This window comes from Pteronotus mesoamericanus, unplaced genomic scaffold (assembly GCF_021234165.1).
Source record: "Pteronotus mesoamericanus isolate MK-2021 breed Mesoamerican mustached bat unplaced genomic scaffold, CSHL_Meso_final scaffold_167, whole genome shotgun sequence".
Classification (NCBI taxonomy): domain Eukaryota; kingdom Metazoa; phylum Chordata; class Mammalia; order Chiroptera; family Mormoopidae; genus Pteronotus; species Pteronotus mesoamericanus.
In genome coordinates, this window is record NW_026555308.1 from 6,957,658 (window position 1) to 6,975,640 (window position 17,983).

General features: G+C 48.6%; 1 protein-coding gene across 2 annotated transcripts; it reads left to right on the forward strand.

Annotated features, from left to right (window-relative positions):
• Nucleotides 1-939: 939 nt before the first annotated feature.
• METTL22 (methyltransferase 22, Kin17 lysine) lies at nt 940-17,690 on the forward strand. 2 transcript variants are annotated; one of them, XM_054589565.1, is made up of 11 exons: nt 940-1,020; nt 1,521-1,687; nt 3,156-3,536; nt 8,293-8,333; nt 8,422-8,566; nt 11,172-11,243; nt 12,756-12,809; nt 13,676-13,756; nt 14,013-14,115; nt 15,800-15,968; nt 17,594-17,690. In XM_054589565.1, exons 2-11 carry the CDS (start codon nt 1,564-1,566, stop codon nt 17,627-17,629), a joined length of 1,206 nt encoding a protein of 401 aa, XP_054445540.1. In that variant the 5' UTR covers nt 940-1,020; nt 1,521-1,563; the 3' UTR covers nt 17,630-17,690. The 2 variants fall into 2 exon arrangements, with proteins under 2 accessions (XP_054445540.1, XP_054445541.1); XM_054589566.1 differs by lacking the exon at nt 940-1,020 and adding an exon at nt 1,040-1,194.
• Nucleotides 17,691-17,983: the final 293 nt, after the last annotated feature.

Genomic DNA, 17,983 nt, shown 5'->3' on the forward strand with positions numbered 1-17,983 from the left:
TGTGTGGATGAAAGAAGAACTTACTGGTGGAAGGGCCAGCAGAGTGGCTTGTCAATAACTGTGACTCAGGAATGCAGAAAGCCACCTTCTTCTATGCTGTCCCAGCAGCAACTTCTCCTGGGGACAACTGGACCAGGACTACAACAGATTCCCAAGATAGCCAGCTGGCTCTCCGTGTAATGGGAGTTCAGGAAACACAATGTTTGCTTTAAAAACAAAAACCAAACAACAAAAAAACCCAGAACACAAAAAACTATGTTGTTTCACCACCCTATCAAACGACCCCCCACCCCGCGGCTGTTTTATCAACAGTAACTATGAAATTGATCTTGACTCTCTTTTGTCCCTAAAGAGAAATCCATTTAAAAATAATTAAGACCAAAAAATGCCAACTGAGGTGCTGTGTGTGCGCACTTGAGCTCATAAAAATATTTTACATCTGTGGCCCTATGTGCTTGGAAGTTCACTTTAAGTAAAACACTTGTATCGGATTTCATTTCCTATTAGACTCCCAATTAAGACTGAGATTCTTCATTCGCTGGGACTGGGGACTTGATGAATAGACGAATGAATGAAATAACTACCAGCTATTATTAATAATGGGAACTAAGAACAAAGATGATTACAATAATAAATAGCTGTCACGCTGGTTAACGGCACATGCTCTAAAGCCCTATTACCCAAACTGGAATCAAATCCTCTCCACTCGGCAGCTGTGTGACGTCGGGCGAGTTATCTAACGGCCTCCCACACGCAGACCCGGTTCAACCAGGCGTGCCGCCCCAGCTAACGCGGGCAAGTGAGAACTGCACCTCCCTCACGCCCAGAGCTAGAACTGCAAGTGTCCACAGGCGGTCCCGGCGCGCTAGGGTGCGTGACAGGTGGGCGTGGTCAGGGGGTCGGGCGGTCCGACGCAGCTGAGGGGGCGGGGCCACGCCTGCGCAGACCTCCTACCATGGCGGCGGTCTGACCCTTCCTGCGAGAAGGTTGAATGGGACTCCAGGTTGCGGCTCGTAGCGGGTAAGCCCCCAGGAGAGGCGGTCGGACGGGTTACAGTGAGGGAGTTGGGCGGCGGGGTGGTTCTCCCGCCACCAAGGCCGTCTTGAAGTCCTGCCACGGAACTGAAGCCCAACTCTCAGTCTCAGAGCGAGCGCATGTGGCGAGATGTTGATGGTCATTGAATCGATCTAACCAGTGAGTATATGGTTGTTTATATGCTCTACCCTCAACTTTGTGTTTTTAAAAATTTTTTCGTAATAAAGTTGGAGAAAATTAAGAGAGAAAGAAAACTTTATGTCATGAATAGGAGACTACTTTGAAAATGAACACAGTGCAAACAAAATAACACAATTCTAGCGGGATTCTTTTCCCTTGCCCAGGCTCGGAGACTTTCTCCTTTAGGAAAAATTAAAAGAATTGAGGAGGAAAGCACTTGCCCCAGGTGATACAAAGCTATTTATCACCCGGCTGGGTATGTTTACTCCACACTGCCTCCTTTGGGACTTGCTGTCACCTCTCAGGTGCTGCTGTTCTGTGATTAATGTGGAGACCAGGCCATGGTAGATGGCTCCCACCTCCGCCATGGACGAGGTCACCTTCAAAAGCGACACCGTGCTCTCAGACGTCCACCTCTACACCCCCAGCCAGAGACACCTCATGGTGCGGCTGAACAGCATGGGGCAGCCTGGTAAGGCCCTGGTGTGTGTGGAGGGACCCAACACCCAGTGGATCCCATTTTGTTTTCTTATACTCGTTTTGGGGGGAAAGATTGGGAAGACTGGATTAACTCTTATCGTCACACCACTTCTTAAGTGCCTTTCTTTCATTGCGTAAACTGTACTTTACTGCGTCCCTGCTGTGTGACAGGCCTGAGACTTGATGCTAGAAAAGCAAAAGTGAGCGGGCGTAGCTCTGCCTCAGGGAGCCTGAAGTCTGATGAGGAGGCAGGACCCTGGGTCCCTCTGCCCACAGCCCTCCATCCCCACTACTCCAGTCCAGCACCCTTCATCCCATGCTGGCTACCTCCAGCTCCTCCCGCCAGGGCTCCCTGGCTTTTGTCCTATAGTCTCCCCGACTCATCTCCCCAGAAGCCAAGGAGATCTCTTGAAAGCGTGAATCAAATTATATCACTGCCCTGATTTAGACCCTCCAGTGGCTTCCCCCTTTTTTTTTTTAGAATAAAATCAGGCACCTCAGCTTGGCCTATAAGGCCCAGCTCAAACCAGCCCCTGCCTGTATGTCCACCATTGTCCTCCTCTTCCTTACTGCTCTGTGGCCACATTCTGCTCCTTTTTGCCCCCTACACACTGCACACATCTTCCCTCAATGCCTTTGCTTTTGCTGTTCACTGCCCAGAACATCTTTTTTCCTAGCCCAGGCTCCTGAGATGTCATGTCAGACAGGCCCTCCCTGGCCACCCTCTCTGACTACGGTCAATACGTATTAGCTTGTTATTCTGGTGTGACTAATAGCTCCCCTTCCTTCGTGTCTCAGTTTGGGTTCCTGAATTCCAGAAACTGAAGCTTAGAACAGATTAGTGACTTGCCAAAATCAGACAGCCTAGGAAGATGGAGGACTCCAGCCTAGGACTGTCTGCTCCAGTCTTTGTACCTCCCACCTCCAGCCCTCCTCTCCTGGCACACATACTCTTACTGAAACTTTCCTGGCCAACAGATGGTGAAGGATACTTGGTATCCTTGCCCTCTACTCCTTAAGAAGTGGAATAGTGTAATGAGAAGGGCATCAGCTTAGGAGGTGAGCAAACTAGGTTTGAGTCTTACCTCAGCCTCAGCCACCTTCCGAGTTGTGTAGCTTTGTCAGCTCACTTAACTTCTAAGCCTCAGTTTAGAGACTTCTAACATCTCTTAGATGGAGCCATTACTGCTATCTCCATAGCAGCTGTGAGGATTAAATGAGATAAAGTGGGCTGAGTGCCTACATTGTAGATGGTCATCAAATGATAGCTGCTCTCAATGGTGGTTGGGGCTGCTTGGTCACTCCAGTGTCATGGCTGAATCAAATGGACCTCCTCTGCTGGCATTAGTATGTCTCCACCTGTCCTTTAAAACTCTGTTCCAAAATCAAGTTTTCTGAAAGGAGAGAAAGAGAAAAAGAAGACAGCTGGAAATATTCTCCTTTTGTGTTTTGTCTTTCAGTTTTTCTGTCCCATTTCAAGCTTGTGTGGAGCCAAGATTCTCAGATAGACTCGGGGACTGAGGGTGGTGATTACGGAGATGTTCCCCCAGAGGAGACTCCGGTTGGGACGGGCAGCACCGGGTCCCCTGCTGGGAGTAGCTGCAGCAGTGAGGGTTTTTCCCTCCAGGCCAGCACTGACGCCACTGGCCAGGAAGGGGCGGGAGCTCAGCTAGATGAAGATGGGGATTTGGACGTCGTAAGAAGACCGCGAGCTGCCTCTGACCCTGAGCCTGCATGGCGTCTGAGAGACAAGGTACATCCCATGATTCTAACACAGGAAGAAGATGATGTCCCGGGAGATGAAGCACAAGAGAACAGCACCCACGATGTCATTAAAATAGGTAAATAAAGGTCTGTTTGTCTGTCACTAAGACAACATCACAGTGTTGATCAGGTCACAGTGTGTTGAAGCGTCAGCTCTGTGTTCAGGCCCAGGCTAGAGTATCATGGCCATTAGTTATCACCCCTTCTAAGGACGCCGTGCCGGTGGTGTGGGTCAGAGATGGAGAGTGAGGAACTCTCAGCCAGCCTGGCCGGCAACAGAGCTATGAGAGATTGTGGAGCTAGAGTATGGCAGAGAGATGGGGAGGTAGATCCCGAATTAATCTGGAGGAGTGTTGTAGGCCAGTTAGTTGGACCATGATCTGGGAGCAGGAAGCCAGATGGGGAAGGAGAGGTGACAAAGAAGCAGAAGAAGTAGGATGGGAAAGAGGCTCCAGGCAGGGTCAAGAGCGTCCACTACCCAGGTATAGGGGTGGAACAGAGGGATTTGGTGACACCAGGATCTCAGATCCCTAGAAATGCCAGGAGTAGTAAGGATCCAGAGTGCTGGTTAAACACGTGTTGTGCTCTGATATTTTACCTACGTCACCTCACATATTCTTTACAGCCCCTTCTGCCGGGGAGTACTGATGAGGAGGTAAAAAGCCCAAGGCCGTGCCCCTGACAGTGAGAAAGGTTTTGAATCCATGTGATCTGTCTCCACAGCCCGGAGTCTTGTCACCCCCAACACTGCTCATTTTGGGGAAAGGAGCTCTGATTTGAGTCTGTTCTTTGAGAACCTGTGCACTGACCTGGGTTGGCGGCATGGAGTGCATTGAGGCATTCTCGAAAACAGACAGAATAGCAGTTCTGATCTCCATCTGCCCATCTGTTGAACTGACAGCTATTGAGTGCCTGCTGCCACCAGGCAGGCTGTATTCTAGACCACTCCCGTGGGACACTTGGATCCTTGTCCTGCTGGTACCAACAAGTACCAGTCATGGAATTCACGTCAGAACCTTGTTCCACACGTTCCGTGGTTTACCCCCGGTCCTCACAGCCTTTCCCCTGCTGGGTATTCCCATTTCACAGAGGCAGGAACTGAGGCTCAGAGATGCTGAGAAATTTGTCCGAGCCACAGCTCATACCCAGGTCTGTCTGGCGCCACAGCCCATTTTCTTACCCACATCATGTGATCAGAACATTGCAAGTTTCTGTTCTCAGGACGAGGGTAGTGAGGTTGATGGTGGCTCATTTCACTCTCTGTCCTCACTTGGGCGCTCCCCCACCCCCCGCCCCGCAAGAGGGGAGAGGCAGGCTTGGTTATTTCATGAGTGCTTAGCCTCTGGTGTGCGTGTGATTAATGTGGGAATTTACCATCCTGCCAGCTAAGAATAAAGTCGCACAGGAAAGGACTGCTCCCCACCTGCCCATTGCCCTCTCTCCCTGTGCCTGGAATTTCACTTTCCTTTTCAGCTCACTGTCAGTGGGTCCCTGTCTGTCCTGAGCGTATAAAGTGGAAGCAGAATCAAGTGCTTGAGCGTAAGCCATAACTTAATTATTCCATCTGCTGCCATAGTGCCGTGACGTAGGAGACAGGGTCTTGGACTCCGGTATCCTGCAGAGTTGGGTTTTGAACTGACTTCCGCCCCTTATAAGCCAGGTGACCTTGGGCAAGTATCTTGCCCACCCAGAAGCTCCTTTTTTGTACATGTGAAATGGCCTTTTTGGCTTTTGGTGGTAATTTAATTAAAAATGCCCAGAAAGAGCCTACTATGGGGCCTGGCATAAGGTAGATGCTAAACAGATGTGACTCTCCTGACCATCCTTTTCCTATGATCCATGAACCAAGCCATTTTATTTCAGGTTATAGGGCCACAGGAGAAACTAATTTTAAAAAAAGAAGAGAAAAAACTTTCCTGGGGGAGGAGAATGTGTTTTCCACAGGATTTATCAAAACCGTAAAATGTATTCACGGGCCTGCTAGGAAGCCACAGACGCAACGTTCAAAGTAAATTGTCAATTTTACTCATTTTATAGAACTGAGACCCAAAGAGAACTCTGAAGAAGAAGGGCTGGAACTTAGGCTATTGGATTCCAGATGCCTTATCCACTGGCTGTGTGAATTGGGCAAGTCCCTCAACCTCTCAGGGTTCATTTTCTTTGTAAAATGGGTATAATCTCTGGGCATGAGGAACTAAGTAAGAGATGGCATGTGGAAAGCTCTTATCTCAGTGCCTGGCACATGGTAGGTGTTCAATAAATGTGAGACACTGTCAGCTTTAATTCCTGGGAACTGATTTGAGCTGGGAGAAGGGAGACTGGCTGAGGAAGTGAGTTTCCTGCAGGTCCGGAGACTACCTTCATAGGAGCAGGATCCAGATCAGATACTAAAACAATTTGTCTCGCCCCATTTGCTAACTGTTGAGTTTCTCATGGGTGTGTTCATCAGGCTGGACTTTTCTGTCCTTACGATGCTACTGGAATTACTTAAATATAAACTGTGACTTTCCACTGGGGCAAGAGTGCCGCCCCCACCCCATCCTGGGTTAGGGAGACCATTAAGCCCATGAATGAGGTGGTGATGTTATTTCTGCATTTTGTAAAAGAGCAAACTGTATCTCTGGCTCTGAGGAATTCGGTGACTCAAGTCACCCAGCTAGAATATGGCAAAACCTGTTCCCATGCAGGTCTGTCTGAGCTCAGTCCACATTCTCTATAAAGAGAAGCCGATCAACCCCTTGAATATAGCTGGGAGACAAAACTTAACGTCCATAAAACTCCTTGGAGAAAATGACCGTGTTTGACTGAGATTCTGGTGGTAGGATGCCCCTGGGGTTGGGGAGCAGAATACGCTGAGGACACTGGGCCAGGCAGAGTTGAGAGAGAACGTGGAAGATAGTAGGATGCCCATGGGAAGGGAGCATGTAGGGGCTGAAAGGCTCAACAAACTGGTTGGGACAGGAGTTGGGCAGCTGCCACGGAGGGTCTGGAGCAGGGCTATAAAAGTGAGGACCCCCGAGACCACTTTACTTACCCCCAACTCCAACACACAAGCCTTCAGCCTGCAGGGTGAGTCCCTGTTTTAAACCATGTCCCTGGGCACCCATTCAGGTCCTTCCCCACAGTAAAAGGAACACTCTCCCTTCTGGAGAGAGGCAGGCGAACAGCAGGCAACCTGATGTGAACTCCTGTGTCTGCTGCTTGCTAGCTCTGTGCCCTGCAGTGGCCCGCTCCACTTCCCAAGCCTCGTTTCCTCATCTTGAAGCTAACACTTGAACCTTTTTCATTAGGTTGTTTTTAGGGTTAAATGAAATCTTACAAAGCATTTAACACAGTGCCTGGCTCAGAGAAGGTATACTTTTCCTATAACTCTTAAAAATATAATGCCAAGCGTCAGCCAGTCTCAGTGTCTTTGGCTTTGTCTGTAAAATGGGGTGGTGATAACTACTCAGGGCCATGGGGAGAATCAGGTAAAGTAAAATCCCCAGAGCCCCAGGCCTGACCCAGGGAGAGGTGTCAATCCAGTGAGTGTCCTGTGCGGGATTCAGTGTCATTGTTTCGATGGACATACTTCTGCTCCAGTTTCAAACCAAGTGGACACACGCGGGGGTTCAGCAATCTGAAGTCCTCCTGAAGGCATATTTTTACTGAAAGTGGCTCCTTCCAAACCACAATGTCAAATCCAGCCAAGATATCGAGGGCAATGCATTAATCACCATTTATTCAGGGATCAGATTCTAAGTCTGTCTGAAGGACAGAAATCTCTGGTCAGATTTGTTCCGGAGTAGCCCTCAGAGCAGTGGCCTGGGTTCCCTGGAGGACTACATGCAGCCAGTTTCTCACCTGGCCTGGGGACAGCCAGCTGCTGCTTCAGGAGAGCACCAGACAGAGCAGTTAGCTTAAGTCCTGGACCCCAGTTGGACAAATAGCACTCATCTGTAAACATGGCAGCACCCTTGCCACAGAGAGGTGCCCATACCCTGAGTGCATGAGGGGACCAAAAACAAACAAGGGACATGCAGACTGTCCACCTCACCTCCTAGGGCAGGCCTTCCTGGAGGGGAGCATCACCCACACTACCTCCAACTTCCCCTTCTTAGGTCCCTCAGTCCCACCTCCTGTTCATTGTGAGCTTGTGGTTTGATTCTTGCAAGTCCAATAAGCATGCAAAGCTACCCTACTATGCATGTGTTGTGTGTTTAAGCCTGATAGCTATCACCATCTCACTTGAAAATGTAAGAGCTAGTTCTTACTTAACAGCAAAAATGTTTGCCATGATTGTTTTTTCTCCTTGGTCTCATATTTCTAGTCCCTTCCCCCAACTGTCACCACCAGATGTTCTCCTAATATATGTTGTACTTGAGAAATACTTCTTACATACCTCTCTTCATCTAGAAAAGGGTATACAACTCAGCTTATTGGTTGACTTCTCGTGTGGTTCGAAGTATAAAGAAATATTTTGAGATAAGTTGTGATTATTATAAGCATACAGTTGATCACAACATAAATGTGACAATTTTAGTACGCAGTTGTTAAACATAAAAAGAGGAATGTGGATATGCATTGTCTGATTAAGTTGAGCCATTGTGACCCCGGTCTTCAGACTGGGCACAGAGATCCAGCTACCTGAGAGTGAGCCCTGGTGCCTGGTCTGTGAGTGATGCTGAAATGTCCCCTCCCAACCTGTAGCACATCCTGAGTTTCTGCTGCTCCTTAGATACTCAACCCCAGTGCCCATCCCACCGTGCCTGCAGATTGCCATGCTCCTCATCTGTTTATGTCCATCCCCATTTTCACAGTGGCCCTTTCTCTTTTGATTTCCATCCTGTCCAGAACACACCATGGCCACGCCCCTGGATGATGTTGGCAAGCAGGTGGGTAGGTCCCATCCACTTTCCATGACCCTGAAGGGTCTCCCCTGAGCCTCACGTCACCTGTTGTTCCTTGTCCATCTCTCCCCAGGTGTGGCGGGGTGCCCTGTTCCTGGCTGACTACATCCTGTTCCAATGGGACCTTTTCCAGGGTCGCACTGTGCTGGAGCTTGGGGCAGGCACAGGGTTCGCCAGCATCATTGCAGCCACCGTGGCGCAGACTGTGTACTGTACAGGTAACAAACACCCAGGACCTCCGCCTCAGGGGAAGTTGTCTCTTCCCAAAGTGTGTACTGATTATGTAAAAAGTGAGTTTGAAATGGAAATCGCACATGGGCTACTAATGATATTTTCATCCTGTTGCATGGTTTCCTCCACCCTACATTCTCCATTGTTCTCTCAATAAAGTCAGAATGACCCAGCAACACCCAGTCCTTGGTGGCCAGCTGCAGCACCCACTTTGTTTCAGAAGGTGCTGGCAGCTCTGCTGGTGTCTCTGATCACACCCCCATGAAAGACCAAACATCTCAAAAACCACGAATGTGCCTTTTATAAGGCTTAAAAACAAGCTAGTTGTTTTTTTCCAAATTATAAAAGCTTTGCTTACTATTAGTGGAAAACTTGTGGAAAACAACAAATAAAAATTACTCATAATTTTAGAATCCCCAGATTCAGTAAAGCATATGCAGTTTTTTGAATGCCTACTATGTGCCAGACATTTTTCCAAATGCAGGAGATCCAGGAGTGAATAAAACAAATCAGATTGTTGTCCTTGGAGAGCATATGTTTTAGAATCTATATTTTGACTATAATTTCTTTTAACCTTTTTTCTTTTCCTTTGTGTGTACATACTCCCAAACAATAGCTGCCATCAAACTATGTATATTCAGTACTGTATCCTCCAAAAATATTGAAAAACATTTTAAGAGTATTTTCTAATGTCATTAAAAATTATTTATAAATAGTATTTTAATGACCAGGGAAATGTTTCTTTTCTTTTTCCCATTTTTCTTTTGCTGGGTATTTTGGTTGTTCCCATGGTGTTTTTGTTTGATTTGCATTTGTCAGTTGCACTGCCCTGAGCACCTTTGTTCATTGTTAAACAAGATTCCTGGGAGTGTGACCTTAAGTTTTTGATACATGCTGCCAACTAATTTCCTTTTTAATTTTTAATTTTGAAATAACATTAGATTCACACAGAAGTTGCCAAAATAGTACAGAAAGTATCATGTACCCTTCACCAGCTCCCTTCAGTAGTAACATCTTACATAACAATACTTGGTGAAAACCAGCAAATTGACATGAGCATGGTACTATCACCTGAACTCGACCTGCCAACGTGCCCTTATAGGAAGAGTGTTAACAGTTATGACAGTATTATCTCACCAGGGAAGTATTAGTATTAGGTTTTAAATCTTTGGTATCTACTGGTTGAAAATGGTATCTGCTGAGGTAGTTTGCATTTCATTGATTCCTAGTTCACATTTTCCTGGGCCACTCCTGAGACAGGGAAGAGGAAGCTAGGGATGGCCTGTGCTCAGGCATACTTTTCAGATATCCTGCCTTAACCACTGTCAGGGGTCTGCAGGCAGCCACCCTATTTGATGCTCCTTGACAATTTCATGTACATTGCCAGTGAGCACTTCTCAGAGTCAAACCGCAGTGCAATACCCAAGAGCTGTGTTCTGTGCCTAGTGCCTGATAGCAGGATGTAATCAAGTTGTCTTATCCTTGAGAGCAATTTACCAATGTGCAGAAGAGCGCATACACTTGGATGGCACGTTACAGCTAGTAAAACCTTTCATGTACATCAGTACCGGCTTGTAATTTCACAGTGTCTCTGGGCAGTTGCCAGGGAGCATGTTACCAAATGGATAGACTGAGGCTAAGGTCAGTTGGCTGGCCAAGTTCACATGCAATAAGGAATGGGGGAACAGGCCCAGGGCTCCCACCCCCACTCAGCCAGAGCTGCCACTCTCTTAACTGGTATATATGTTAGAATCCCACACAAGATCTGTTTTGACAAAACTATCATAGAGGCTCTGCATGGTCCCTAGGATGGAGACAGCAGGTGGGATGGGGACATCGTAGCCACAGTGGACAGGCAGGTGTCATTAGCAGCACTTTTCTGTAGCTTCCACGCATAACTTCTCTTCATTGAAAATTAAGTTTTTGGCAAAGCAGTGTCCCGTCTACCTCCCCTTGCCCCCTACAGTAAGGATTCACTGCACTGCAACTCAGATCTGCTGAAATGATAGTTCTGCCCACCTGGTCAGAGTAGCAGGTGGCTGGGGGAAGATGCAGATGGCAGTGACAGTGAATCATGCACAGGAGAGTGTGCCGCCAGCCTGTTTCAGTCTGCTCTGCATATCCATTAATCACATCCAAACACCCTTCTAATTCTGGTCAGTTTTCTGTGGTGTCGAAGAGCAGGCCTACATTTGGAATCAGAAGTACCTGGGTTGAGATCCCAGTTCTTGCTCTTTATAGTTACATGACTTTGCTCGAGTCTCTTTCTCTGTGAGATGAGAACCATGATACCATGTCATGGAGTTGTTAGAAACACTCATGGATTGGGAGAAGTGCTATGCTGGTTTCATAACCTCACAAAATGTAGAGAAGGGGAGCTCTCACCCTTCCCTCTGGCGTGCCCAGAAGTGTCTCCACCAGGATGATCATCTCTTATTTAAAGAAAAGTTCACTTAAAAGAGCCTTTAGTTGGACATGTTTTTGCACATTTCTGTAGTCATGCTGTTGATACGGGCTCTCTCCAGGCAAAACTTCAGAGATAAAAGTGTCGTAATGGCTGACGCTATATGTCACACCCTTCTGTCATTCCAGATGTCGGTGCAGATCTCTTGGCCATGTGCCAGCGAAACATTGCCCTCAACAGCCACCTGACTACCTCTGGAGGTGAGGCCCAGAGGGTCTTCCGCCTGGGAGGGAGGTGTCTCTCTTTGGCAAGTGGGACATACACCCAGGATCATGACCCTGGGAGATGGGGTTCCACCTGCTTCCCTCTACACCAAGGTGAATGCAGGGAGCGGACATAGTCGAAACTTTTTGTAGCTTCAGATCCTACATCATTCTGTCCTTGCATCATCTCATCTTCCCACACCCATGGCCACATGCCACTTCAGCCCTCTCCCTCCTGGACATCACAGTGGCCCCCTACATAATTACCCAGCTCCCTGTCTGACCATGCTGCCCTCCACGTAGCATCCAAAGTGACCTTTCTAGATACAAGCCTGACCCTTTCAAGGGGTAAAGTCTGAGCCCTTCCTCTGGCTCCCAAACCTCCTGGTCCGGCCCCTCCCTGCTTTTCCTGCCTCCTCTCTGACGGTCCTGCTCCAGCCCTGCACCCAGTGAGCCAAGGACTCATTTCACCTGCTCTTCCCTCTGTCTAGAACAGCTCCCCTGCCCCACCATTTGCTTGATCTTCAGGTTCTGCACTATCTGGGGGAATAAGCTTATGTGATAGTATGCTGGCAGCCAGCTCCCCACTGGACTACCTCTCGAGACCTTTCTCCTCTGAGCAGCCTGGGCACTTTTCCAGATTCAGATCAGGTCATTCCAGCTACCACATTTTTTAGAGACTTCCCATTGCTCTCAGCACAGACTGAATTCCTTGTCTGAGATCCTGCAGGGTCTGGCCCTGCCTGTCTGTAGCCCCTCCCACGAGTGGTTCCTCCACTGCAGCACTTGCTGTTCCCTCTGCCTGGAATGGTCTTACCTCCCTCTTCTTCTTGTTGGTTCCTAACTACGCTCAGGTCTCTGAAACTCCAGATGTGGTCACAGCCTTCTAACAGACTCATGATACCTTGAACCATCGCATTTGACATTTGTTTATGTGACTGGTTGATTGGTGTCTGCCATCCCCTTAGACCACATGCCTCATGAAGGCAGGGGCCCTGTCCATGATCCCCATTCCTGTGCTGTTTGTTGAATGCCCAGTGCATAGGATTCAGTCAGAAAGGACAGGAAGGAAGAAGCAGGTGTGAACTGCCTTCTCTGAGCCTTTTCTAACACCCCTGTCTAACATGAGCTCCTCTCCCGTGCACCTGGCCCATCCCTTTAACGTTGCCATAACCACATTGCCTTGCCTGTGTCTGCTAACTAGCCAGTCTCCCCTCAGCTGCAGTCCCCAAGGACAGGCACATGTCTCATAAATCTTTGTGTTCCTTATGTCTGGCATTGGACCTAATACTTAGCATGCAAAAAATGCTGGGTGGATGGATGATTGGTTGGACAGAAGACAGACAGGATGTATATGGATGAGTGTGAAGTGTGGGAAAATGGATGGGCAGGAAGGAGGGAGGGAGGTAACAGAAGGGTCAGAGGATGGATGGACTTTGATCTACAGTGTAAAGTTTCTCTTTTTCCTAATTGTGAAGTTTGGGAAGTTGTTTGTTTATATTTTTACAGGCAGTGTAGTTAAGGTCAGAGAACTGGACTGGCTGAAAGACAACCTCTGCACAGGTGCGTGTCTTCCTCTCACATCCCATTTGATTCAGTGGTTCCTAGTAATATCTTAAGGCCGTTGGCCCTGTGGCCTTGACTGACAGCAGAGTCCCGGCTACTGCCACAGTCCACGGCTCTTAGCAGGTTCTCTCCATTGGCTGAAAGGAACAGGTGTTGTTCTTGGGCAACTGCTGCATGCTGGGCACCTTGCATTCATGTTATTCAGACCTCGCAGTGTCACTGTACAATAGCCATGGTAATCTTTGAATAATGAGTGAAGACTGATGCTCAGGATAAATGCCTACCCAGCGTCACACAGCTGGTACTTGGCAGGGTCAGGGTGTGAGCTCCAGTCTAAGACACCAGGGCTTGGACCACTTTGCAAACAGTGGTGCCAGGCAGCTGCCTCCCCTTGACAGCCTGCCCTCCGTCCATAGCAGGGAGTCAGCCACATGGCTTCAGGGCCCTTGGCGAGAGATTTCTAAATTCCTTTCACAAACTGTTTCACACTTGTACGCCATTGTAATGTGGAACCTAAAACCCAGAGAGATCAGGGGTCAGGAGCCATGGACACAGGTACAGATCCTGTTCTGCACAGGCTTCTGGCAAGGCAGAGGACAAGACCAAAATCTGTCAGCCCCTAACTGACCGCGGCCATCCCCTAGCTGAAAGGGCACCCCTCTCACTGTGGGTCTCTGCCTGAGCAGCCCTGTCCCTGAAGCTGGGGCCCTGGGATTCGGGGCTGCCTGGCAGTGCCCACCACACTGAGCAGCCCCCAGCCCCATTTCTTCTCCCGAAGCCTCTTATAGTCAGTCTCCCAGTGAGAATTGGTGGCCCACAGAGAAAGGAGAGAGCATAGAACATCCATCTTTCTGTCTTCACAGATCCTGAAGTCCCCTTCAGCTGGTCAGAAGAGGACATCTCTGACCTGTACAGCCACACCACCATACTGCTCGCAGCTGAAGGTAAGAACACTGTCTCCACACAGCCAGTGTCATCGTCACATGTAGCCAAGTGCAACATCGCTGCCCCTCCCGAATTCTCTGCACGTCAGAAGCATCTTTCCAGGACATCTGCTGCAACCACGTGCAGTGTTAATTCTGAAAACTGTTACCACCATGTTTGTAAGGATTCAGTTCCAAGTGTCCGAAGGGTTCTCTGAAGAATAGATTTCTCTGCTATTTGTATGTTTTCCTGTAATGCCTCTTTTCTTCCCCACAGTGTTTTACGATGACGACTTAACTGATGCTCTGTTTAAAACACTCTCCTGGCTCGCTCACAAGTTAAAAAACGCCTGCATAGCTATTCTCTCTGTGGAAAAGAGGTGAGCTCCACACCAGGGGGCCATGCTAGTGTTCCCGAGAGCCAGACTGTCACCTAAAACGTGTTCTCATCAATGTCCTCATTGTCAGTCAGTTAGTCAGCACCTGTTGTGTGTCCTTCACATATCATTTCATCCACATACCAACCCTACCTGTGTGTAAGCACTGCCGTTAACCTTTTTTCAAATGCAGAGGAGTTCAGGTGACATCAGGGAACCTTCTGGCCCACAGCTAGTCAGTAAGTAGTCGAGGACTTGAATGCAGGCCACATGCCAGGGCCAAGCTGCATGACCACCATACTCTGTCAAGGGCCTTTCCTCTTTCTGAACATTTCCTCTGGGATGCCCTCTGTCTCCTCAGGTTCCCCAGGTCTCTATCCTCTGCCTGCTGCAGACGCAGCCCTTCCAGGACGTTTCCACTTGAATATCCTAAGACGTTTGGGCTCCGGCTGATGGAGTGTTCACCTTGTGATAGATGCAGTGCTAGACACTCTGTACACAATTTTCTCTGATTCTTAGAATAATCCACTGCTTTTCTGAAGGCTGTTTGGAATATGTATCAAAAGCCATAAAACCGAACATAATTATTGCCCCAGCAATTTAGCATCTAGAATTTCAGCCTGTGGAAGTTATCGCAGCTCTGTACAAAGCCATCCACACAGACATATTTGTTGTTTATACCAATAATGTCTAGGATTTACGTCAAAGCCCACATGACCAATGGCAACACATGATCAATGAACCTCACCTTAATTCTAATTTTATAGACCATAAAGGGAAAAATCGAGACAGTCAGGAAAAGTTGAATACTGACTAGATAATTAATGGTAAAGAATTATCATTGAATATGTTTTCGGGGAAAAGAGCCTGTATCTTTTCAAGATACACATCGACCTATGTATGGAAGAAATACTGTGATGTCTGGCATTTGCTTTTTAATCTAGTGGTGGAAGGAGGACAGAGGTGACAATGGCCATGAGTTGACAGTAGCTGAAGCTAGGCAGTTCATTATACTGTTCTCACTCTTTTTATATCTTGAAGTTTTTCATAATAAAAGATTTTGGAAAGGGAAAGAGGCAAAGAGTTGGAATTTCACATTAACCATGTTGTGCACTGCGGTGCAGGAAAGTGCGAGTGGCGCAGCTGGAGATGTTCCGCGAGGACTCAGTTCTGAAGTTGCCCCTCTGAAATCTCCCCCAGCCCGTCAGCTCCCCAGCAGTGTTCTCTCTGCCCACCAGGTTCTCATAGGCCTCTGCACCTCCCTCTACCACTGCCCACTGTCAATTCATTATATAAAGAGTCATGAACAAGCCACGCCCAGATCTGTGCTAGGTGCAGGTGAGGGGGCGAGCAGACGTGCACGTGGAGCCTCAGGTGTTGGTCTATATCCACCTCTTCGCACCAGTTTGTAGCTCCTCGGGGCAGTGGTGTTGCCTTGGGCACATGACTTCACCTCTCCGAGGCTCAGTTTACACCTCTGTGAAATGGAGGTGGTAGCCATGTCCACCTCCCAGGCCTTCCTACAGACTCAGGGAGGCAGTGTGCATAGATGCTCAGCACACAGTAAGCACTCAGTGAAAACTCTGCGGCATGAGTGAGTTCGGAGGCAGCAGGAAGGTGAGCTGTGAGGGAACAACCAGACCTTACCTGTGGTGATGGACAGAGTGTGCTGGCCGCTTGTTTGCAGGCTGAACTTCACGCTGAGTCACCTGGATGTCACGTGTGAAGCCTATGACCACTTCCGCTCCTCCCTGCACCAGCTGGAGAAGCTCGAGGACAGCCAGCTACGCTTTACGGTGGAGCCAGTGGAAGCCTCCTTCCCGCAGTACCTCGTGTATGAGCGCATCCGGCAGCTGGTAGGTGCAGCCACCTGCCTCAGGGCCACTTTTGCTCTGGCATGACCCTGTGGAGTTGGCCAAAGTGCTCTCTTTAGTGAAGCGTGTGGTGGGATCTCACCTTGCTTTTAACAGTCACCGTGTCCGGGGGTGGGCCTGCCAGCAGAAGCACGTTCTTTTCCTGTGGGCACTTGAGACTCCAGAGGAAGCAGGACCAAGGGTGGTTGGGGGAGCAGGAAGTCAGTGGGGCACTTGGTTAGGTTGAAGATCTTAATTCAGAGACTTGCGGTGCTGATGGTCACATTTTCACAGAGGAAATGTGCTGGCCTTTCAGACTAGGCAGACTTGTCTGATGACCAGTGACCCTTCTGACCCTGCACATTAGGATCCCATCATATTAGGCCTCTTAAGCTATCATCCTAATAACAATACCTGTGCTAGGTGCCGTGCTGAGCTCTTTTCATCACTATCTCAGTTAATGCCACAGCAAGTCACTCAGCCAGGGCACAGCAGAGCCACGACTTCCAAGTGCTGTTTTTAAACCCAGCACTTAGAGAAAATTTGCAAAGTCAAAATTACACTTGAAAATTCAGTAACATTCCCAGGAGCTGGATACAGAAGTCCAAAGCCCCAGAATTCATGTCTTACAGTCTTTACCTTTTGGCTGTGCTCTCCCTTTCTCTGGATCTATGGAGACCTGGGCCTGGTCTCACACTCCTGTCCTGTCCCAAAGCAAGCACAGCACTGCATTTCTGTGCTTGCTGTTTGCAACGAGGCGTGTTTGTTCACGTGCTGTTGAGTGGGCTCTGACTCCTGGTGACCCTGTGAGTGCTGATGTCCTCAGTGTCCTGTCCTCACCAGCCTTGCTCAGCCCTCCTCATTCCTATGGCTTCTTTTATGGAGTCAGTCCATCTCATATTTGGCCTCTCTTTTCCTGCTGCCTTCTGCTTTTCTCAGGATTACTGTCTTTTCTAAAGAACCTTGCCCGTCAAGATGTGCCCAAAGTAGGACAGCACAGTTGTGTCATTTTTGCCTCCAGTGATGTGTCAGTTTTAATCTACTCTAGGACCCACTTGTTCATCTTTCTGGCAGTCCAGACGATCCATAGAGCTTTTCTCCAACACCTTATTTCAAATGAGTCCTATCAGTCTTCTTCCCTGTCCAACTCGCTCCTTCCATTTACTGTTGCGCTGCCTCTGGCCAGCCTCCCTGCCCATGAGCCTTGCTGCTTGTCAGCCTCCCAGTAGACAGCCCACAGAAGATGTGAGGTGTGCACCAGGAACCTGGTGTGTGATTGTACCTTCTCACCTGCGGCCAAGAAAAAAAACTGCTTCTAAACTCGGCAACCATGGTACATGGCACGAAAGACTTACCTAAATGGAGAAATTGTGGCGACTTGCCGCCATTCCCTGGTCTATTTTGATCGTGTGGCATCCTGACGCCTCCTGGATTCATGCCGGGGCTTACCCATCCAGCTGCTCCTCCACAGTGAAGCAGAAGGAGCAGCCCAGAGTGCCCCACTCCTGCAGTAGTTTGCGTGCTGCCCCTGGCTTGCATGTCTGTTCTTTGCTAATTACATCCCTTTATGAAATTGTGAACACTCATTTGTGCATCTGCGGCATCTCTCCTTTCTCTTTTTGCTGCAGGAGCTGTGGAAGATCTTTGTGGAACCAGTAACATGACCATCACGTCTGCAAGCCCGGCTTCTTGACTGTTCGGATCGGTTCTAATAAAATCAAGGGCTCACAGCATGATGTGCTTCAGATGTTATCATTTTTAAAATGAAGCAAACATAACCTTATATGACCTAATATGATCCAAGACAGTTTTCTGGAGTCGGTTGCTGCCTCTTGGTAGCAGCCAGAGAAGAACATTAATTGCTCTGGGCTGGAAGTCCATTTGGTTGTGTTTTCATGCTGCTTGCTTGGAATGTGTGGCAGGATGTTTCGGAGAGCTGCTCCGTCAAGTTGGGCAAATGGTCTCAACCTGATTCCACTTGCCCTTTGCTTGGGATCAGGGGACCCAGGGCTGCGCCA

Excerpts from the sequence above, each read along its gene's own strand:
- METTL22 (XM_054589565.1), top strand. The coding sequence starts at position 1,564 with ATGGCTCCCACCTCCGCCATGGACGAGGTCACCTTCAAAAGCGACACC. Across the intron at positions 1,688-3,155 it reads GAACAGCATGGGGCAGCCTG|TTTTTCTGTCCCATTTCAAG; the intron begins GTAAGGCCCTGG and ends TTTGTCTTTCAG. Across the intron at positions 13,757-14,012 it reads CATACTGCTCGCAGCTGAAG|TGTTTTACGATGACGACTTA; the intron begins GTAAGAACACTG and ends TCTTCCCCACAG.